General features: G+C 35.9%; 2 protein-coding genes across 5 annotated transcripts in view; one reads left to right on the top strand and one right to left on the bottom strand.

Moving 5' to 3' along the window:
- Positions 1-385: 385 nt before the first annotated feature.
- Positions 386-11,598, top strand: LOC142980618 (transmembrane 7 superfamily member 3-like). Its single transcript, XM_076126096.1, has 9 exons — positions 386-819; positions 1,866-2,207; positions 2,670-2,923; positions 3,414-3,591; positions 3,993-4,163; positions 4,810-4,962; positions 5,482-5,742; positions 8,955-9,117; positions 9,793-11,598. The coding sequence occupies exons 1-9, from the start codon at positions 741-743 to the stop codon at positions 9,863-9,865; spliced, it is 1,674 nt and encodes a 557-aa protein (XP_075982211.1). The 5' UTR covers positions 386-740; the 3' UTR covers positions 9,866-11,598.
- Positions 11,599-13,016: 1,418 nt separating this feature from the next.
- Positions 13,017-21,353, bottom strand: part of toy (paired box 6 protein twin of eyeless) — a 70,562-nt gene continuing 62,225 nt past the window's right edge. For all 4 annotated transcript variants that reach the window (XM_076125749.1, XM_076125751.1, XM_076125748.1 and 1 more), the window contains exons 8-10: positions 17,915-18,096; positions 16,828-16,988; positions 13,017-14,496 (exon numbers count right to left, since the gene is read on the bottom strand). In XM_076125749.1, the coding sequence (XP_075981864.1) occupies positions 14,408-14,496; positions 16,828-16,988; positions 17,915-18,096 (432 nt within the window). In that variant the 3' untranslated portion in view covers positions 13,017-14,407. The remainder of the gene's footprint in view (positions 14,497-16,827; positions 16,989-17,914; positions 18,097-21,353) is intronic.

Here is a 21,353-nt window from a genome sequence, read left to right as displayed (position 1 = left end):
TTTTTCGAATATGCAAAACTCACACACGGTGTTTAATTCCAAATTTAGCAGTGTTGTGCTTCTTACAAATAAATATTCTGATTCTGTATAGAAGAGGTCTAAATTATTGATAGACGTTAATTATTTAAAACTTGTATTTAATTTTAAATAATTAGAACATAACCTAAAAATATTGGTCCCTACTGGGATTCGAACCTACCTCAAGCGGCGCCGCGGTGCGTCAAACATGCAGTTAATTATAAATAAAATTGAATTCATATTTAAATAAAATTGTAGGTACCTGTTACAAAAGGAAAATAAAAATATTTAATTATCTGCATTCCCTATCCTGAAAACTTCATTCGTTCTGTGAAACGGAGTGTTCTCGTTCATTCGTTCACAAATTCCCAGGGCTCGTTGAACTTGTTTTTCAACATTGACGATCTAATGACAGTTGGCGACTTGCGTTATCGTAGGGGACAAAATGTGAATAATTACATACGCGGTTGTATTTATATATTATCATAATTTTCAGGATCGTTGTCCCCTTTGTATAAATAATTATGAACGGAGACTACGCGTCGTATTAATCGTCCGGTGTTGATTCCAAAGTGATATCGTGGTTGTCAAAATGATCAGCTGTTTCAAATTATTGACGCTCAAAAGATTGTGAACGTTTAAAAATAAATAGAAGGGTGTTAATAGTGATAACAATATTAAATTTATTCATTTTGGAACAGTGTGTAAGGATACGAGTTAAAATGCTCTCTAAGTTTGGTGCTAAGTTAAACCTAGGGTTTTTATTTTTACTTTTTAATTGTGCTCTTGTAACTTCACAAGGTAAGATTTATTCTTTTGAAATTATATATAGGTCACTGTATGTATTTGATTCTTTGTATTCGCTAAAGTGTAGAATAACTGAGTATATATGTACCTAACTGTTTCACAAAGGCTGGTTTTGGTATTAATTTCCCCAAAAAATATAATTATCGAAGCTATACATATTTGATAAAAGAGATACAAACGAAATAATATGTACCTACCTACTTTAAAAATAACTTCTTTTAGTAAATAATACTTACTTCCATAATATTGTCAGGTATTTTTAGTTGTAAATTAAGTACACTAGCTTCTCTAATTTACCGAGTAAAATACAAAATTAAGGAAATGTTTGCTAAATTCAATTAAGATTGATAATAGCAATTGTAAGCTAATTAGAACTATAGTATTCGTTTATCAAAGTATTTATAAGCATATTCTTATCATAAATTGAATTTAAATTTTGTTATCCATATGATTTAATTTTACTTCTTGATATTTTTTTATTCCCTCATTCCGGGAATAGGCTTGCCAAGTAGTGTGACATTAATGGGTTTAATTTATTTATGTATTCGTAAAATACTCTAGAGAGATGTTATTTTCTTTTGCTAGATTGTAAAATATCTGCTTTTCAATAATATCATTACGATACAATGAAGCCAACACATCCAAAATGTGATTTAAATGTAAGGATAAAACCCAAATAATAATAACTACCTTATTTACTGCTCATTGTTTGAAGTCATTTAGCCTTTTAATTATAATTGTGACTTTAAATGTAATAAGAACCTACTGCATTTTAAATATTACGTGTTACGGCTGGGCAAGGGTCTCCTCCCGAATGAAGAAGGGCCTAAACTTTGACTCCTCCACACTGGCCGATTGCTTATTGGGGACATTTTTTAGCTTTGTATTATGGATATACTTTTGTAGTATTATAATTTCAGTTTTTGTTGTGTTGTTGTTACAAACACAGTTCCTTTATAGGTCAAATGGTTTAAATATTCAAATTTATACAAAAAATATGTATAGTGCCATGCATATACTAATTTCAAATTTTATTACAGATGCCAATGAGAATACCGTGATAACAATACCGTTAAACAGTACCATAGTATTCGATGACAGAGAAATTTATAGTAGCTACCTTTTGCTGAAGAATTATTCAACAGTTCAAGTCAAATTTACAAATATAAACCCAGACTTGTATTTCATAGTGTTTCAAGTGCACAGTCATTATCACGATGTTGTGCTATATAAAAACAATATGACTAATGAAAACCAAGTTACGGGGACTAACGTTGGACAAGTAACGCTTACTGAATCGTTGGATACATATTATATACAGAACCCTAATGTAAATGCTACGTTTAGAGTCTACATTTCTGTTCATGGTTACAAAAGTTATGGTGAGTTATTTTATCTGTCTTATCCCCTGTCCTGCGGGCTTATCATGTATCTCAGTTGAAAACTTTTACAATACATTGCTGCTTTCACTAAAACTCTAAGGGATAAAACAATGTACAGAATAGTGGCTTTCAAATACGAGTAGTTGTGAACTGAGATACGCGATAGGACACCAGTACCTATAAAACTTGTATATTCCTATAAAATTGTTGAGGATCAGTAAATCTATTTATCACAGTTTTTTATTAACAGTAAACTATAAACAATTTAGTAGAGAGCCTTGTATGCAAAGTTCACAGTGAGCAGGATACAAAATTCTGGATTTAGAATATCGGCGACTCTCATAGCCAGTGTGATACAGCTACTTTATTTAAGAAGTATACAGAATTGTTGTTCTAGATAAACTGTGAATGCCAAGACTCTTCACTACGTTGCCAGGCCTTGATCAAGCATTATATTTTCAGATCCATTCCCAGGAGGATGTAATATGGAGTTTTCGTTAGCAATAGCTCCATATCTCATAGTGAATACAAACGCAGCATACATAAGTGTAAATGCTGCACCACCTTCAACTGATAAATCATGTAATATAGTGAATGATGCAAATACTTCATTTTATTATATGTACCTACCTGAGCAGACTTTCTCGGAAGACGACTATTTCAGAGGCATTAGGAGGATGATGACGCTTAAAAATATACAGAAATATGGAGAACTTGTAAGTTATTCAACATTTTTTTATTTAGTAGGTACCCCATGACGTATCTCAATATGAGGTACTGGGAAGGGACAAGGGACAAGGGACATGCAAATGAACGAAAAACGCCTGCATTTCGTCCTTAACGATGTAAGTCCTATGTAAGCGGTTGATGGCGAGCCTTTTGCCATATACCGGACACGTTACCAAACTCCGGACTACTTTTTTTATTCACCCGTGGCTGGGCTAGGGTGTCCTCCCGAACGGGGGAGTTGTTAGGCCTGGAGTTCGCTATGTCAAATACTGGGTACATGGTTGGGACTACTATTTAGGTAATTCAAATATTGATTACAAAAACACCTATAGCAATTTGCCTGACCCGGCAATCGAACCCAAAACACATTACATTTAAATTACATTTAGTTACATTATCGACTACGCCGCAGAGTCACTCTTTAGTCCTCAACTCCTTAAGAAAACTAGAGGTATATAACATCAAATATTTTGACAGATTCCCACTAGTGCATGGAGGATGCGTCGCTTATTGAGTGCCTATCCAGGGAACGGAGTCATATTCGTAGTGGTAGCGAGAACGAAGGAAAATGGACTTAATTATTCTATTTACGTCCCCAATCATAGCTACGGATGTCCTGTATCCCAATTGGATGAAAATGGCTGTGTGTTCCCGGGTGAGACCTTAAAGTTTATTGTTTTTATAGCTATAGATTTAATATGGTGGATATTGTAATCAATCCATCACTCGCGTATACTTATTTGACGTTATTGGTCAATTTTAACGACAAGGTGTGACATTCTTCTTGCATGTTGTTGGCATGCAGGGAGCCTAACTTTACTCTCTTTTTTAACCCACTACTGTCCCAATGCTGGGCAAGATTCCCGAACGTGGGAGGGGTTAGACTTTGAGTCCGCCACAGGGTTGGAGACTTTGCATGTCCTCAAGAAATACCGAAAAACCGATAGGTTCGGTGCGAGGTGCACACTTATACCACTCGGCTATTACTGCTTTATTTATAGAAATAGGTAATTGTATACAAATAGTCCATAAACTACAAGTAGTTGACATTTTCAGAGGACTTGTTCAGCCAAATGCTATGTATTGTGGCGTTTTTGGTCGGTCTGTTCGCTACCTTCTTCGGTCACCGGTTCTTCAAGTCTGGAATGTTCTTAGCTGGCTTCTTCAGCGGTTTTATCATCACGTACATATTAGTAACGCTTATGGACAGCAGTATTAATACAGAAGGTAAGTTTATGATTTACTGACCACCGGTTTCTGAGCACCTACATTAAGCGGTAGTTTATCTATTCCATAGCGTTTTTTTTTTGTATGAGTTTAAACGCTATTGAATATATAATTTGCCGTTAAATGTACCTCAGAAACCGGGGGTAAATGCCCTTTTTTTATTATTTACTTTATTTTCGGATTTATATGAAACTGGATAAGTTTAACATAATTTTGTAACATAATATTAATGTACGTGTCAAATAAATGCGTGTATGTGAATATAGTAGCAAGCCACTGCGCGTCCGTTTCACACCACTCCGTCTAGCTCCGCTCAGTGGCAACTTACCCATGTGCTGATGACGGAACGCATAGACACCGTTTGTCGTTACGCGTGCAATCCTCTTTTGATTTTTTATCTTCCTTGCGGCGGCTTTCAGCTAATTCAGACACGCAGTTCTTTGATCCGTACTTACCCTATTTTCGGTTTTATAAAGTGAAATCTATTAAGAAAGAATCATTTAATTTTCGTAATATGGACGAAGTGTTGTATTAAATGAATGTGTTTAAATGGCCAAGAAATTTAATTTAGAAAAATTCTGGTATTCTTCAATAATCAAGATTACCTAGCTATATGTAATTTTATTAACTTTTAAACTATTTGTAGCACTGGTAGCGGCTTCGTTCTTATCTGGAATATTCTTCGGATCAATATGGTTATTATTCTGGTGGTTGTACGGTATTCCTGTGGCCGCAGTCCTACTACCTTCCTTGAATCTTGGATTTTTACTCGCCGCCATCTTCCTATATAGGATACCAGGTAATTATATTTCTGTTATTATATATAACATTATTAGTGTAATACCTGACAGTGTATTATGTTAGCTGCCATATACGAATTTTACTGTATAGTTTGCTGTGATAAGGCTGCGTGTTAGCTAAAATTATTGTTGGCAGAAAACTTGAACATTTGAATTATTTTTTGGCTCTGTGTAATAGGGGGAGTCTTTTAACATTTACCATGTACATTACTGAACTGCGAGCTGGCAACTGGGATTATTTTTATTAAAAAATAAGGGATAAGACGTCCTAAGCTGTGTTCCACAGATAGTCCAAGTAGTTCCATCAAGACGGTCGATGTAAAATAAAAATTTACAACCAAATATAAATTGGCAAAGACTAATAACACTTGGTCTGATCCGGGAATCGAACTTGGGACCTCATAGTTAGTAGCTGCAGCCGCAAAAGTCGGATACACTGCCAACTGCACCACAGAGGCAGTTTGCATTCAGACACAAAGCTTATTGTGTACTTTATAAAATAGTTGTTTATTTTTTAGCTTCCGTCGTATACTTAGAAGAAGACTTATATTTCTGGACGCTCTTCATCATGGTGATGTCGTTATCTGCGCTGGCGTTAGTCTCAGTGACTTATTCGGCCAACATCATCTGTTTCGCTGTACTTGGCGGGTTCTCTACCGTGTACATCTTTGACTATCACCTGGGAGCTAATTTGAAGTACATTATTATTAATACCGTGAGAAGAGCTGTTGTACCGACTTTCAATAAGGTGTTCTTGTTGCCGCCTTTCCAGTGGAGAGGTAAGTTAAATGTATAATATATAAGTACTAGCTTTTACCCGCAACTTCGTCCGCCACCTGCATTTTCCCATGGGAATGCGTCATTTTCCCGGGGTAAAAAGTAGCCTATGTCTTTTCTCGGGTATCAAAATATCTCCATACCAAGTTTCATGTAAATTGGTTCAGTAGTTTAGGCGTGATTGAGTAACAGACAGACAGACAGAGTTACTTTCGCATTTATAATATTAGTTACTCGCGCTGCTTCGCTTGCGTCACAAAAGACAGAATAGGTCATAATTTTCCCCGTTCTTGAAACATTTTTTACTGGTGCTCTGCTACTTTTGGTCGTAGCATGATGTTATATAGCCTATTGCCTTTCTTGATAAATAGGCTATCCAACTGTAAAATAATTCTTCTATTCGCACCAGTAGTTCTTGAGATTAGGGATATAAACAAACAAACTCTGAAATTTTATAATATTAGTTTAGATATGTACCTACCTACTTATATTTTTTTTGCTTTAGCTATTCTGCTCTAGATGCGTCTATTCAACTATCGAGGGCAGTTTTGGTGGATTCAGAATAGTTTAGGTGCACTTAAGTGCAGTTGCATGAACTACTGTTTATAATTATTGTTTTACTTATAGAATCAATGTCGACTTATTGATGTCGGCGTCTTTGATAAATATTATAGGTACTGAGCTATTATTGGGCAAAGGTTTCTTTAAAGTCCTCCATTGATCGCGATCGTTGGCTATTTCCTGCCAAAAATCCAGACCCAATGATTGTGGTAATATTATTTGATTTTAACGCACTATGCTTTCTAAGTCTTATCGAAAATCTAAACGTCTGTGCAAAGTCCTAAATTAAACCATTTCCGAGTAACACATTTTATTTATCTTCTGATAGTGTTATCGTTATTTATCGCAGAAATGCACGTTCATAGCAAATATAGTAATTGCTATTTACTGAAATACACCTTTATTTACCTGCAATTCGTTTTTTACAACATAATCTAGCTAACTAGCTTTTGCCAGCGACTATGGCTGCGTAGAAATAGATTAAAATCTGCCGGTTTTTCACATTCCTTCAATATCCATCCATCTAATTTTATGTGGAAAAATAACAAACATCCATATAATATCATTCATTCAAGCTTAAAGTTATAGTTTATACATATTAGTAGAATAAACTGTCACAGGAAATTTCCAATCCGTAAAACCCAATGATTGGTGAAATAGTTTAAATAGTACAGTAATAGGGAAAATGTGGTTAAATATTAGGTACTATAGTCTGAGAAGTTAGTAGAAAGAATTGGATGCAAGGGACGTATACAAAATTTAGAATATCAGAGACCCGCAGGCCTGTATGATACAGCTATTTTATTTTCGAAACACCCAGAATTATTTCGCATAAACTACATAAATCATGTATACCAACGCTCTCTATTAAGTTGTCGGACTATAACAGCCTGGGGCAGGCTGTTATAGTCCGACAATTTCGCTCGCTTCCCTCGGTTTGAACTCATTTGCATGTATGTTAGACATCTAGTTCTATGTCCTTGCAGTACAGTGCCGCCGTAGCTAAGGTGGTCGTCACACCACTAGCATTGTGTCGGGAGGTCGTGGGTTCGATTCCCAACACGGGACAATTATTCCACAAATACTTGTTTCGTCTCTGGTAGTATTAAACTTTTGTGTACATTGTTTTGTTAAATAACTAAACTATGTTTTTAAAGTCAGAGTCGACTCTTATCGCTGAACAAAACTTCCCGACAAGCGAAACCACATATTTTCATTATATTTGAATATTCTCTAAACAGTATGTAAATACTATACCTACATAATACGATGCATAAACATATACGATATTATATAATAAAGTAGGTACTAGGGACAATACAAGGAAAAATCATGCAAAGCGTTTTAAATGAATTATCCTCTTTCAACGCAGACACAAAAACATTAAGTACTTATTTCGAAGTAAGTATTTTATTGTTTTAATTGTGTGACTAATTATTTTTTTGCTAAGTAATTACTTTGCCTTTTATAGTAAAGCCAATAGGTATGGAATTTTGAATGATACATTTAATTACGCGACAGTGAAGTCACGGTTTACTGTCTACCTTTTTTGTAACCAAATGTGACAATAACTTTGTATTTCTATACAAAAAAAATGAAAAGAATGAATCAGATGACCGTGTGTGAGTTGTCCTAAAATATTTATTTATTTTTATTCTATACTAAAAATCGTTTAAGGGACGGTTCACATCTGACGGAAGATGCGTCGGGCGTAGCCTAAATAGTATGGGATTCGCAACGACGCATCATCGGTTGAGTGCGAACGGTCAAGTGATTTTCTATGCAATTGTCTGTTCTGGCGTTACGCGACCGATAATACGCGACGCATGTTCCGTCAGATATGAACCTTCCCTAAGCGTTTCATAAAGAGTACCTGATTTGACTGGTAGCAAAATACCGTGGTTTTGAAAGCATCATTTTAAATCAAGGCGGAAATTTTATAGTTTTATTGAGGACTCTTAGTCAAACTGAGGAAGCTTAGTGAACAACAGCCGCGCGGATCGATATCTGAGGTTAAGCTACGCTTGCCGAGGTTGTTCTGTGGATGGGTGACAATCTTATACAGATCGAGTACCTCTGTTTTTCGAAAGGCACGTTAAATTGTAGGTCCCGACAGCCATTACCAAAGATCTTTTACAGTCGTTAACAGTAGTTATAAGCTTAAAAGTCTGACAACCAGTCTTACTCTTACCGAAGGATATCGTTATAACCTACTTAACTGGGTTGTGTAGGTCCGATAGGCAGTAGCTACATGTAAAACACTGGTCTTCAGCTGCATCCGTTGAGACTGGAAGCCGACTCCAACATAGAAGAAAGGCTAGGCGGATATAACTGCACGTTTAGAGCAGTGGTTTAAGTAGTCACCTCGCCGCAATAATCGTAGCGTGTGGCGGGTTCGAAACCCACCCGGGACAAGTATATTATTTGTGTGATGAGCACGAGTATTTGTCCTGAGCCTGGATGTTATTGTATCTATATATTATAAGTATGTATTTAAAAGTATATAAGTAAGTATGTTTATCAGTTATTTGATGACAATAGTACAAGCTCGGCTTAGTTGGCAATCATATGACCGTTTGTGAGTTGTCCGAAAATATTTATTTATATTTATATTATTTTATATATATATTTGATAGTTTAATTTTACTTGCAGAGTTAACAGTGACCCTGCTATGGGTGCTGGTATCTTGTTTGGGGTGGATGTTCCAACACTGGCACAATAGGGGGCGGCCGCCATTCCCCCCTCCCCCTCGCAGCACCAGACCTGCTGCCCCAGGACCTGCTATGTATGGAGCCATTATTGATCATACAAACAGGTATGTATTTATGTATTGTGCTTTAAACTGTCGTATTTTTTGACGTTTCTGAGGTCATAAAGTTGAGTAAGGCTTGCTACACACATATTCGATTTGGCTATCGGCCTAACCGGGCGGCAAAATCGAATATGTGTACCCGATCGGCACAAGCGGAACAGGTGAGTCGAGTTAGTTTTGTTGTTCGATAAATATTTCCGAATCGAATATGTGTTTAGCAAGTCTAAGTGCCATTCAACTTTGTGTCTCTGAATTGGCCTTAACGTCATTTTGGTCGATGGCTATATTATCTATCGGTTTTTGTCTATAATTTATTGTTGTAGCTGTTCCTTAAAATGGTCGATTTGTCTGGGCCCAAAAACATGTTGTTATTTATTGATTTGATCACATCAATTTAAGTATTTGTTTGTCCCTGTGAACTATCTATCTAAACGATACTCTAACTCTAACTTAAATCCCTTTATAGGCTAGAATAATCGATAAACTACAGTCTTTTCAATACTTTGATTCGTGATAATTTATGTACATTGAATAGTCTGTAATTAGTTATTTACGTGCATAATAAGTACATAATACAAATGTATTTACGATACAAATACCGGGAATGTTATTGCTCCTTAGGGAAATACCGACGTTTGAGGACAAACGTGTATTAATTGTCCTTTTACCTTATTTCAGGGGCGGTGTTACTCGACCTGCGGGCTCTCCCGGCAGGACCAATGAAAGAACCTCTTTACTCGCACATACGTAAAGAACGAAGAGGTCATTCAACTTTACAGTAGGTTACCTTGATTACTAATGTTTTAAAAATGCGACGCGTTATAAAGACGCGTCGCATCGCGTCTGATTGCGACGCGACTGTATTTCGCGTCATTCGAAACGCGACGCGTTCGTTCGTTGCTCAGAACAACTCATGAGATAATTCAAAAGTCTCTTATATCATGAATATTAAAATATTTAGATCTCGCTTACTTTGTAGTTAAGCTAAACTTGCCTTAATTTTGTATTTTATTATGTCTTTAATAAAACTTGTTTTACGCTAAAATGTTGCGTAATAACTAGCAATATGTCGTTCTATGAAAGCAGAAATTTCCTGCAATTCGTTTTCCTATACTTAAATAATCGTGCCATATGTTATTGTAAGCACATTTAGTGGAAAAACGAGTATCTTGTATAAACACTTATATTTATTATCTTTAGATTCGAGTTAAATTAAAGCTAAGGTTTACGATTCTTCCGTTTCAATATTCTCAAGGCCAAATGCTTTATATTTTTGTCTCTGCCTATCCTGTATGTTCGTATTCCAATGACTTTTAACCGAAATTAAATTGATATGTTTTGAATATTTGTAAACCAAAACATTTTTCAAGTTTGAAACGAAATTGACACTCTATATTGTAATGATAATTTGAACGTTCTAATCAGAGAGCTGACCTTCTAAATTTTAATAAATTTCAACTCGTGCGCAGATAGTTTGCCGGTCGTGTGACGTCACAAGTCACCTTGTATTACTAACTAGAAAAATAGATTGGTTAGCTGCAAATTCTTTGCATACTTTTATTAGTAAATGCAACAAAAGTGCAATATTGATTTTTATATGACACTGCTTTGAACAGAAATCTTATTATTTGGGTATTCTTACTCAGGTATAATATTGTTCATGACACTAAGATTCCGTTTCACGGTTTGTGCATAAGTGCCGGATAACTTAACCAATAGATAAAGCGACGGATAGAGTATAAAAAAATCCATCAATATTTCGCTTGATAATCTAACCATTGCTTAACCAGAAGTGGTCTAACCGGCTCTTAAGTGACGGATAACCTATCCAATAGATAAAGTGTGAGCAAGAAAAACTCCGTCAATAGTTTACCACATAACCTAACCGTAATTTATTCAACAGTTGTGAAAATGGAGCTTACTTATATTATGCCATATTGTTTTTTCTTTTTAAAGGTACATGACCATTTATTATGACAGTAGGTCATTTACGTTTTGTTATTCCAAATATTGTTATGTATTAATAGTTCGTTACACTTTTGACTTATATAATCTAACCTCTGCTTAGATAAGTTAGTAATTACATTGTTTTTATATTATCGTATGGTTTGTGGTCAACCTAGAGTCAAAGTTGGTCAAGCCCGTAAGGCCTTTGACATGACTTAACTCATGTTTCTGAAATACCGACTTTTTACGTGCCCTCCAAAGTACGGGAAACGAATTCAAATACCTACCATTGAGCGGTCACCCATCTATGAAATTACCGCACCGATGGTTGCTTAACCCACAGTATATTTACCGACCGGTGAGCGCAACTGGCTTTGGGCGCCTTATTTATGTTGTATATAAATATATAATGTTAACTCTGTGCTTATATAAGTTAGTATATAGTGCAATCATATCAAACGCCTTTCAAGACTGTTTCATGTGATTTTTATTACTAGTATTTAGCATTCCATTATTTAAATAAATAATGTTTTACATTTATAATTTAGTTTCATTTGATAATGTTTTATCTCTACTTAAGTCCCCTTGCTGTGTCTGTCTGTCTGTTCGGGATAAACTTGGAACTTACTGAACAGATTTTCATGCGATTTTCAGCGAGCATTGAACGATTTTTGAGGAAAGTTCTAATGTATTTTGTTAAGGTTTTGTATAAACTGTATCCCAGTGCTACTAGGATAAATAATATCATTTTATTTTGGTTTTAAATCTTTAAATAGGTACAAATAAAATCAAAAATGGATATCGGTACTGATTATAATAGGCAAAATGCATCAAAAAATAAACTAAAAGGAAAGATTTAACCTAAAAACTAATAATAACATGTAAATTTAACTCCACAATACAAAAATACCCGACAAATGTTTCCCATTCTAGGGTTTTACCCTGAAAGCCGTCATACGAAGATTAGGCCATTGAAATCAAATGCATTGAATAGATAGGGGACGAGACAAACCAATTAAAACCATTGATAATCCAGTTACAGAGGGCGCCACTGTACGACTGTTCTTGATAGAATATCAATGCAATACAATGGGCATTAGATGTATGCTGCGTTTTATCGGGACGGCAAATATGTGCATTTGTGTCGTGGTTTTCGACTGCTGACTAAAAGGGCCTGGGTTTGTTACCCAGGTCGGACAAAGTGTTAGGTATAGGTATTTTTTGAAAATATATAAGATTAGTAGTTTCATATGTAGGGATTATTCTCAATAGTTGTTCGGACTTTGGTAAAGTGCCCGGTATATGGTAATAGGCTTGACTACTGATATATGTGGTTAACATTGTTGATGGCGAAATGTTGGTGTATTTCATACACCTCTGCCTATACGGTATACCTTCGGGTACGATAGGCGTGATTGTATGTATAGTGAATTTTAAATCAAGTGGTGTATGTTAATTATGTAAAAAAATTTTTTAAATGTGTTTAGTAATTTATCCTTCCTACGTCGCTGTGTACCTAGTTGTTATCTAGTTAGTATTATAAATAGCTAGTAATAATAATTTGAGTATAAATTTTCGTAATTTACGTTTATAAAATATAAAAAATATCCTTATTTACGTTTGAATTCTCCAAGCGTAAATAAGGATATTTTTTATATTTTATAAACAGGACATTTAAAACAATTTGCCTACACTCTATAACGTGCGATTGCAATAATACCTTCAATACAACACGTTTAATCCCATCCCATTGTTGTGGACCCCTGCATTAGGGTGCTATACAAAGTTAACCGACACAAAATTAATATATACCGCCCAAATATACTTAACAGAATAATTTTATTTTAGGGTGGCAACACTTATGCAACGTCTACTCTCCATAATAATAATATTTGATACATCTTTATTACCCCATTGTTGTACTATTAGATATACTCGAATGAATAGGGTAAGTAAAACAAAGAAAGTAATGGTTAATGCAATATTTATTAATAAATTTCACTGTAATCTCCTCAATCTATATGCACTTATACCGAGCAATAATTTATTTTACATTTAATATCAAACTAAATTACAATACATACATTACTGTAACTCCTACCGCTTCCATATTGCATTTTTCTTAATGAAAATATATATTAATAATGTACATATTTATCAACTGATAATTAAATGATACTTTGTGCTGTTCGCCAGCACCATTATGAAAAAAATATGACACAATTATTTTTATGTAAGCTTATTTTATCTGTATACATTTTTGTACAATATGCACTTTCGTTACTCAAACATTTTGTGATTGTCCAAACATTTTTGTGTTAAAATAATCTAATAATTCTATATTTTAATCACAGCAATATTGACCTTAATTTTTACAAAGAATAAATAATAAATTAATTCGTTTCGTGTGCTATCAATGAACCGAGTTGACACATTACGTACGACATTTATTTAGCAACAATATTATACAAGAATCATCACAATAATAGTACAAACATGATTAGTTTGTATGACAATTTGTTGGTGTCGAGTGACGACGACAGGGGTGTGAAACAAATGCGATAACGAAGCTTGCCGCCACGTTTTTCTCTATAGCATTAATATTTCGCACCCCTACTGCATACATCAAAGAAATAAAAAGGGTTGTGCTCGCAAAGGGCGCATAACACTCGATTATTACAAACGTTGGCACAAACAATTTACATTTATTTTCCTGCCGAAGACATTTCGGCAACCATTAAGGAAACTTTCTCTACTCGACAATAGATGGCGCTTATCTATATTTACATTTGCGTGCTATTGTTTTACTAGCTTACTATTTTTAATGACCGTACGCAATGGTACATGCTCTAATTGTGTCGTATATCACATAATTTAATATGCATAATTATGCTTACAATGATAAACATAATAGTTTCAAAATCAAGTCGGCAGTGCGTAGCATACATTCCGTACGGTCGTTCACTTACTCTAAGTTTGAACATCATCAGTTGCCTCTTATCATTAACGATTAATCCAAAGACTATTGTACAAAATTAAAATAACTTGCACCATTTAGAAATTAAATCTCACTAACATCAAAAATAATGTCGAACTCTTGAATGATCAATAAACGAACGAACACTGGGTTACACAGTCTCATAAACACTTACGATACTGAATTTTGTTCTTGCAAGTCTGTGGCCAAAACATTGGCGTCATGTCCGGCAGTCATGTTGATAGCATTCATAGACAAGTGAGAGTCGGCGTAGTTGTGCGCTATTTCGCCGCTAGATGGAGACTCCGGTACGTTGGTCGGGTTCTCAGTCATCGTCAGAAGTCGATGCGGGAACCCGAATAGCTGAGATCACTGAAGCCTCCCCCAGTAGTTAGACGCGAGGTCCGGCCCCTGCGACGGTATTTGCACAGGCACGCTCACGCCCGCCGATATTACACCTATGGAACAAAGGCGACGATGTCAATAGAAATAAACATGTGAAACATTTTATAGAAATAAGTAGCTTATTTGAAGAATGCTCTTTGTTGTACAAGTAATTCAGTTGGTAGCTCATAAATGAGGATTGTAGTTCGCTCACATTACAATAAGAGAAACATGCTAAGATTTAACCGATAAACTTTAAAATCATTGAATTACCTCTAGATTGAATACAGTCTTTTCAAAAGCATCTGATCTTAATTTAATACAAGAAGTGTAGTTGTAAAAACATGGAAATTCATCTAATATTAATCCCAAAGTCCAATTGCACATAATCGAAAATTCCTATTAGTAAATTCGGCAAGCAATCACGGTACGTTTGAACGGCACATGTTAACACAATCAAACGTGAAGCCTATTAGCGTCATGTATCAGTATCGGTCGGGCCATATGTCTAATAGGATTCCGATTGCATTCCGTTTATTACACACAATCACGTTATCTATGCACGGTAGGCTCCCCGCCACGATTATGTCACGTCGCGCCAGTCATAAAGCTATCCGCATGTCTGTGACGGGCACATACCGTCATATATCACGTATACACTGCTATTGGTTCGTCGAAACGCTCTTTGTAGCATTTAGTTGTAGCATTTGAATGTTATAGCATTTCTAATAAGATTTTTAAAGGCGATTTCGCGTCAAAATCATAACAATGTAACGCGTTTATGGTGAATAGAGAAATATAATGGCAATAATCTCAGACTAATAACGTTCTCCACCCCTTTCTCCCTTTCCTTACATACATAATACACAAAGCATAATGGTAACGATAAAATATGGTGCACGTCTAGGTTTATACATCCCTTTACAAGCCGATCGCCTAGCGCGCGTGTGGCGAGCCGATAACAGTTTTCCGTTCCGCCAGCGTCGCATGAAGGGGTACCACCGTTTACATTCATTACACATTATTATCACCTCTAAACAGCTCCCCCGACACTCGTTTACTCAATGGTTTGTGTCACTTTGTGTCTATGATCGACTCTTTTGTTCGCCCTACTAGTGGGGATTTAAATATATTTTAATCGTGTAAGAGAAAAATTACGCAGCTCTAATAAAACAAACACAATTCCGTACGTAACGTATTTTGATAAAAATTTAATCTCAGACCGAAATGAAAAATACCTCATACCCTGCTGAATTCGTAAAAGAACCGGGGCCAAAAAGCGAAAAGTAGAACAAATCCGCATTATTTAATACCGCACGAAGCTGGAAATGCACCCGTCGAAAGAGCGCAAAAGAGTAAATGAAACGAGAGCGTGCATTTTGAATTGTGAAAAACTCTTTTGTTCGCGGTTGGTGCTGGAAACTCGGCAGACGAACAATGCCGCGAAACGCCCCAAACAACAATAATTCATACCGCTTTCCGCCACCTACGGCTAAAAATGTCCGCCGCGTGATATATAATATCAAATGGAAAAGTTACGGCTTTTTAAAACAATAGCAATGCCAGCGCCTCACGGCTTACTCTTTTTCTGAATAATAAATCTACGTTCCTGTTGTTATATGCTTATATCTTTGGCATTTGTTTGTTTAACTTTAGATATCTTGTATTAGAATATTCCATGTTCTCGCATTTCCACTATTAGCAAAATCAATTCAAAAGCTATTTGTAAGGAACAGACAACGGCAAATCCAATCGGACCATGAATACCTATTTTTCCTTTTTCTTTTTTGTTTCCCCCATCATGTCGCGGTCTTGTGGGCCAGACGCCCCTTGCTCTTGACTCAGCATTTTTTTTACATTTTATTACGAAGTTGGTAAATATTTTCTAAAGCCTCTCGTTTCCATTGCGTCGATTTTGTAGCGTTCCTTGAAATTTTGTTTTAGTTATTATTATAGAGGCTGCCAAGTGTTTTCGGCGTTGGCGATTCTTTGTTAGTACCTTAACGATTTGTGATTGCGTTGCCTACGTAAACAAAATTGGCCAATCAAATAGTTTCTTGGCCTGATTTTTTGTTATCTACCTAGTAGGTTTTCGAAGACTTTCTAAAGTCACACTTGCTACATGTGACACCAAAAACGTTAAGATGAACTAAATTCATAAACGATTCCTGAAAGGAAGGTCCAGAGCTTAAGTCCTATGACAACACGTCATTCCTTTTCCTTAAATGGTATAGAATTGAATATTTTTCTTTTTATATCGGTGGACAAAAAACAATCGTAAGGAACCATATGCGAAGAGTACATAAGGACTGGAGCTGCTGGTAGATTAAGACCTAACTTCTATCATAAAATACCTCTTACTCTTAACAGCAATAAAATAAACAATTTAATGTAGAAGTACTCACCAGTACTAGCAGCAGCTTGCGGCTGTGAATAGGCGGCGTGTTGTTGATGCGCGGCCGGCGCTCTCGAGTAGCCGCCGCTGCCGAGCACGTCGCCGAACATGTACGGGTACCCGCCGTCCCGCTGCTGCAGGCACGAGGATGATAAACCGCCGGACATCGAGCTGAAGAGACAATAACTATTAATATCATGGTAACAAAATATAGGTGTAAATAGTAAGGGTGATTGGTAGAATGAGAAGTGAAAATGTGAGACATCAGAAGAATTCATAAAAAAAAATTTGCCCGTAAAATCTAGAGGTCATTGACCTTTAGCTAAAGGACTTAGCTGTCAAATCAAATTAAGAAAGTTGTCTATGGATTATGTGGTAATGATGAAAACAATTTAACAACTCCTTTTTATTGCCATTATAATATTTTTATTGTCTTTATAATTCAAAAATATAACTGACTGTGTGGCAAGATCTACGTAACAATCATAAGTCATAATGCTCATAATACAGCAATTCGTCGCTGAACCGAAACCAAAAAACGACCACATTGAAGTAGAGTTTCTCATTTCACTAAGTTAATTTGTTCTAGTATAAAAGCTCAAACTCGTACACTATTAAAAATCAATCGGAGTGGAAACACCGAGCGTCTCGGTGCAGTGGCGGGAAACGCAAGAAGGCGCGACCTTTGCCGCTCGATTTGCCGCGCAATTTAATTAGTGTCGCTGCTCGATGATAGATGGCGATACCGTGCGTTTAAAGCTTTAAGATTTTGTTCTCGCTTGTTTTTGTTTTATAGCGCTTTTAGCACTTGTTTATATCCTTTGTGAGAGTTTATTGTTAAGTATTTAAGAAGTTTAAATCAACCAACTCATGACACAGTCACATAATGTACGAGAATTTTCGGTTCTAAAGTTTATATGCTTATAATTCCAATAAGAAAAATATAAAGTCTTGAATAAGAATTTCCAGTCTCTAACACAACCATTTTTAAAAAGAGCATTTACTTAAGAATAGCACATTAAAACAATTGAACAATATCGCAATCAGATTCCCACAAAATTTTCTGTTTTTAAAAATCAATATTCTCATTCACTCACCTATAAGAGTCGCTCATAGTCGCAATGGGTTGTGGTATAGGACTGTACATGGAATTGAAGCCTCCATTCAAAGGTAGTCGAGGAGTTGGCGGTGCTGGCGGTGACGCGGCCGGCGCGTCCCGTCGCTGGCTCCTTAGCTTTTCTTCACGACGCCACTTCGCTCGCCGGTTGGAAAACCACACCTGATGATGAAAGGGAATAAATTAATATTTAGGCTCTAAATTGTTGGATAAGCTTAATTTTATAGTAAGGTTTCCGAGGTTTGGCTTTCGCTGTTGTTGAAGAAAAATCTAGTTGGAGTTTGTGGTGTGTATGTCTTTTCAGATATAGAAACACTTTTAATTAGAAATAATAAATATCTTATTTGATTTCATTAAATAGAAAATAGTTTTTCATTCTCATTCGTAACGTTACACTGTTCCCAACATCCCCATGATTCATTAAAACTAACATCTCATAAAATAAAACGAAGTCGAAGTTGGAAACAATTAAAGCAAACGGAGCATGACCACTATATTGTGACATTGAACTGCGTGAAACGGAACGCGTCCCCGGAAGTAGCCCTCACGTGCGCGTCACTTCCGCCGGCAGCCATGGCGACGACAATATGGCGCCCGAAGCCTTCCCGCGCTTTGTGAAGGCGGGCGGACTTGCCACTATTGTGCATCATGTAACACCTATGTAGTTGGAAACTACCAACTAGCTCTGCGAATAATATACTGCGCTAGTTTCTTACGTGAACTAGTTTCGAAAATAATGCTGCGGATTCTAAACCTGGGTTTTACTCGACTATATTCTGTTATTGGACTACCTACATCATATTAAAGTAAGTATATTTAGCCGTAATTTTCCTTTTGTAACACGAAAAAATAAGAACGTGAGTGAATTACTTTGACAAAACCACAAAGGAACCATAAGTCACTGGCGATACATATAAGCATATAGCGGTATTTAGCTAAATAAACGTTAGTAGGTAAGCAAGCGCGCTATTTCCACGAAAAAAGCCGTTCAAAAAGGTTGGTTGTGGAGGCAATATGTCATAATATTATTGCTCAGGCCTCTGACAGAATCGCCAGAATGTAGCCGACAATATTTTATTGGGACCCTCGCGAGTACACGCGAAGGGTCGGAATAAGCCGAGTGCACACTCGGAATTGTTACGCAAAAGTCACTCACTTAATAAACCTATACATTCTACAGAATGAATTGGATTCCGACAATAATATTTTACATTTAAAATCAACTGTAATAGTAACTATTTATCTCCAAAAATTCGTATTTTCCATCAAAAATTACGCTCACACATTTCGAATACATTCCGTACTTAAACATATTTTGCAGAGATTAAAGTAAATCATTTTACCAATAATGTTTTAATATAAAGTACGGCGAGTGCTTTTCACATAATTTCAATTTAATTCTGTTCATAATTAAGGTAATTCCGTATAACCGCAACGCAAGTTACCATGCCCATAAACGATTTTAAATAATTAAATTATTGTGCCTCCACACACGTGTGTTCATAACGGCATGTATGCTCTATAATCAGCTCTATTCGTTGGCTTTTCAGTGTTAAACAGAATCATGGTAATTTTGCCCGTAAATTTCGGAATTGATACTTCAATGTGGACTAACTAAGTATAAAGCACAAACTACCTATGTTTATAGTTATAAAAATGGATCTGAAGTACCAAAAGTTCAAATAAAACTATAGATTTATTTTAGTATTCAAACGATACAGAAAGACTGCGTGTTTATAACTATCATAACAAGTCTCATTCAGCACTGTGTCCCTCGCCTTACGTCACGCTAAAATATAGTGACGTGTCTCATTTTTTCCCGCGCCGCCGCCGTCTATAGATATTCTCTCTATGACAGCGATGACAGGCCTTTTTCCCGCCTCTCAGCTATTTCCCGTGGCCTTTTACAAATTGTACTCATACCCTCATAGTTGGGTTGAAAATAAAGTTACCGAGGGTTCCTTACCAAATGGGATTTCCCATAATTTTGTTATACAACCAACGAGTTGCGGCCCGGTAATTGTTTTTGCTTGTATTAATACGAAATGATATATTTTAATTCATTAGTTGTTGGTGTTTTAATTGCAGCTACAGTCAAGTTGCTTTACCTCATTATGAAGTTAGCTAATTAGTGACTTGTATCTGCTTAGCGCCTGTATACGTTATTGTGAACATTGGACTTTAAATTAGGATTATTACGAAATTTTGTATCTGTTTTATACCACAATTATTTGTTACTATTCTCGTGTAATACTCACTGAAACTGATTAATATTTTAAGTGTTAATTATATCTGAATAACTGCTTTAATTACTAAAGTTACACAACGTATTATCCCATGTGTATTTTGAAGTTGCAAAAAAATACGTATGTGGTGATAGATAATTATGTATTTACCCACAAAATCGTTTAAATAGGTCTCAAAAACATAAAAACAAGATAAATCAGAGCACATTTCGAACACCGCGAAATCTCTACACTTACTCTTCGCCTGCTTCGTTGATGTTAATTGCACCTTATCGTGTAGAGGATAGAATACATTTTGGCTTGTTTTAATAGTAAAAATGTTTGTGCGGGTGCCAATTTTTCAAAACACCGCCCCCTCCCCTCGGCCGGAAACGCACCCCCGCTTCCTGTAGGGCCCAGGATCGATACCTCAGCCGGCGGCTATTGTGACTGTGGCCACGTGGAAAATATTTGGGATAAGTCCAAATACATTTAAATATGCGATTTCTGAAAGGACGTATGTCTTATGCATGTACAGTAAGATATGACCTTTTAAAAATTGTACAGTCATAAAATTTTGTTTTGTATGATTATATTTTTGATCCGTTCCGTTTTACGCATGAACAACACAAAATACTGGAGGAAAATAGCCATGTATAAGTTAAAAAGTTAATTACAATTGAACGCTATTTACTGATACACAATTAATATTTGTAATTGTTAATTAAGTAGTTCGTTGCAGAGGAAACTGTTGTCTTCTCATTATTTCTGATATGTCATTATTTCATAATTATTCATTATTTATGTACAATGAAGCTTTGATAATGAGCATGCCTGGTTTATTAAATAGGTTCTTCTCTCAGAGAGAAATATATAGATATACTATAAGATATATAAGAATTTAATGCAAATGTGTCTATCTGTCTGTCACGCTTTCACATCTAAACCACTGAAACTTTGTATTTGGGCGTAGACGTGTGTCAAAAATAAAAAAATCTGCTGCAGAGTCTGCTCATAATATCTACTGAGATACTTAACTCTTATAATTTTTTTTATACCGCATCAATGCCTTAAAATGTCAGAAATAAGTTTTCAAGTAAAGTTCCCAAACATTTTAGTATTCATCCGTGCACCTTGCTCTAACATGGGGTCACTAAGCCCGTCGTTTCGACACAGCCTTCAACCCCGCAACAC

The sequence above is a fragment of the Anticarsia gemmatalis genome, chromosome 18, assembly GCF_050436995.1.
Source record: "Anticarsia gemmatalis isolate Benzon Research Colony breed Stoneville strain chromosome 18, ilAntGemm2 primary, whole genome shotgun sequence".
Taxonomy (NCBI): domain Eukaryota; kingdom Metazoa; phylum Arthropoda; class Insecta; order Lepidoptera; family Erebidae; genus Anticarsia; species Anticarsia gemmatalis.
This window is presented reverse-complemented; position numbering and strand designations above follow the sequence as displayed.

Excerpts from the sequence above, each read along its gene's own strand:
- LOC142980618 (XM_076126096.1), top strand. The coding sequence starts at position 741 with ATGCTCTCTAAGTTTGGTGCTAAGTTAAACCTAGGGTTTTTATTTTTA. Across the intron at positions 820-1,865 it reads TGCTCTTGTAACTTCACAAG|ATGCCAATGAGAATACCGTG; the intron begins GTAAGATTTATT and ends ATTTTATTACAG. Across the intron at positions 4,164-4,809 it reads CAGCAGTATTAATACAGAAG|CACTGGTAGCGGCTTCGTTC; the intron begins GTAAGTTTATGA and ends AACTATTTGTAG.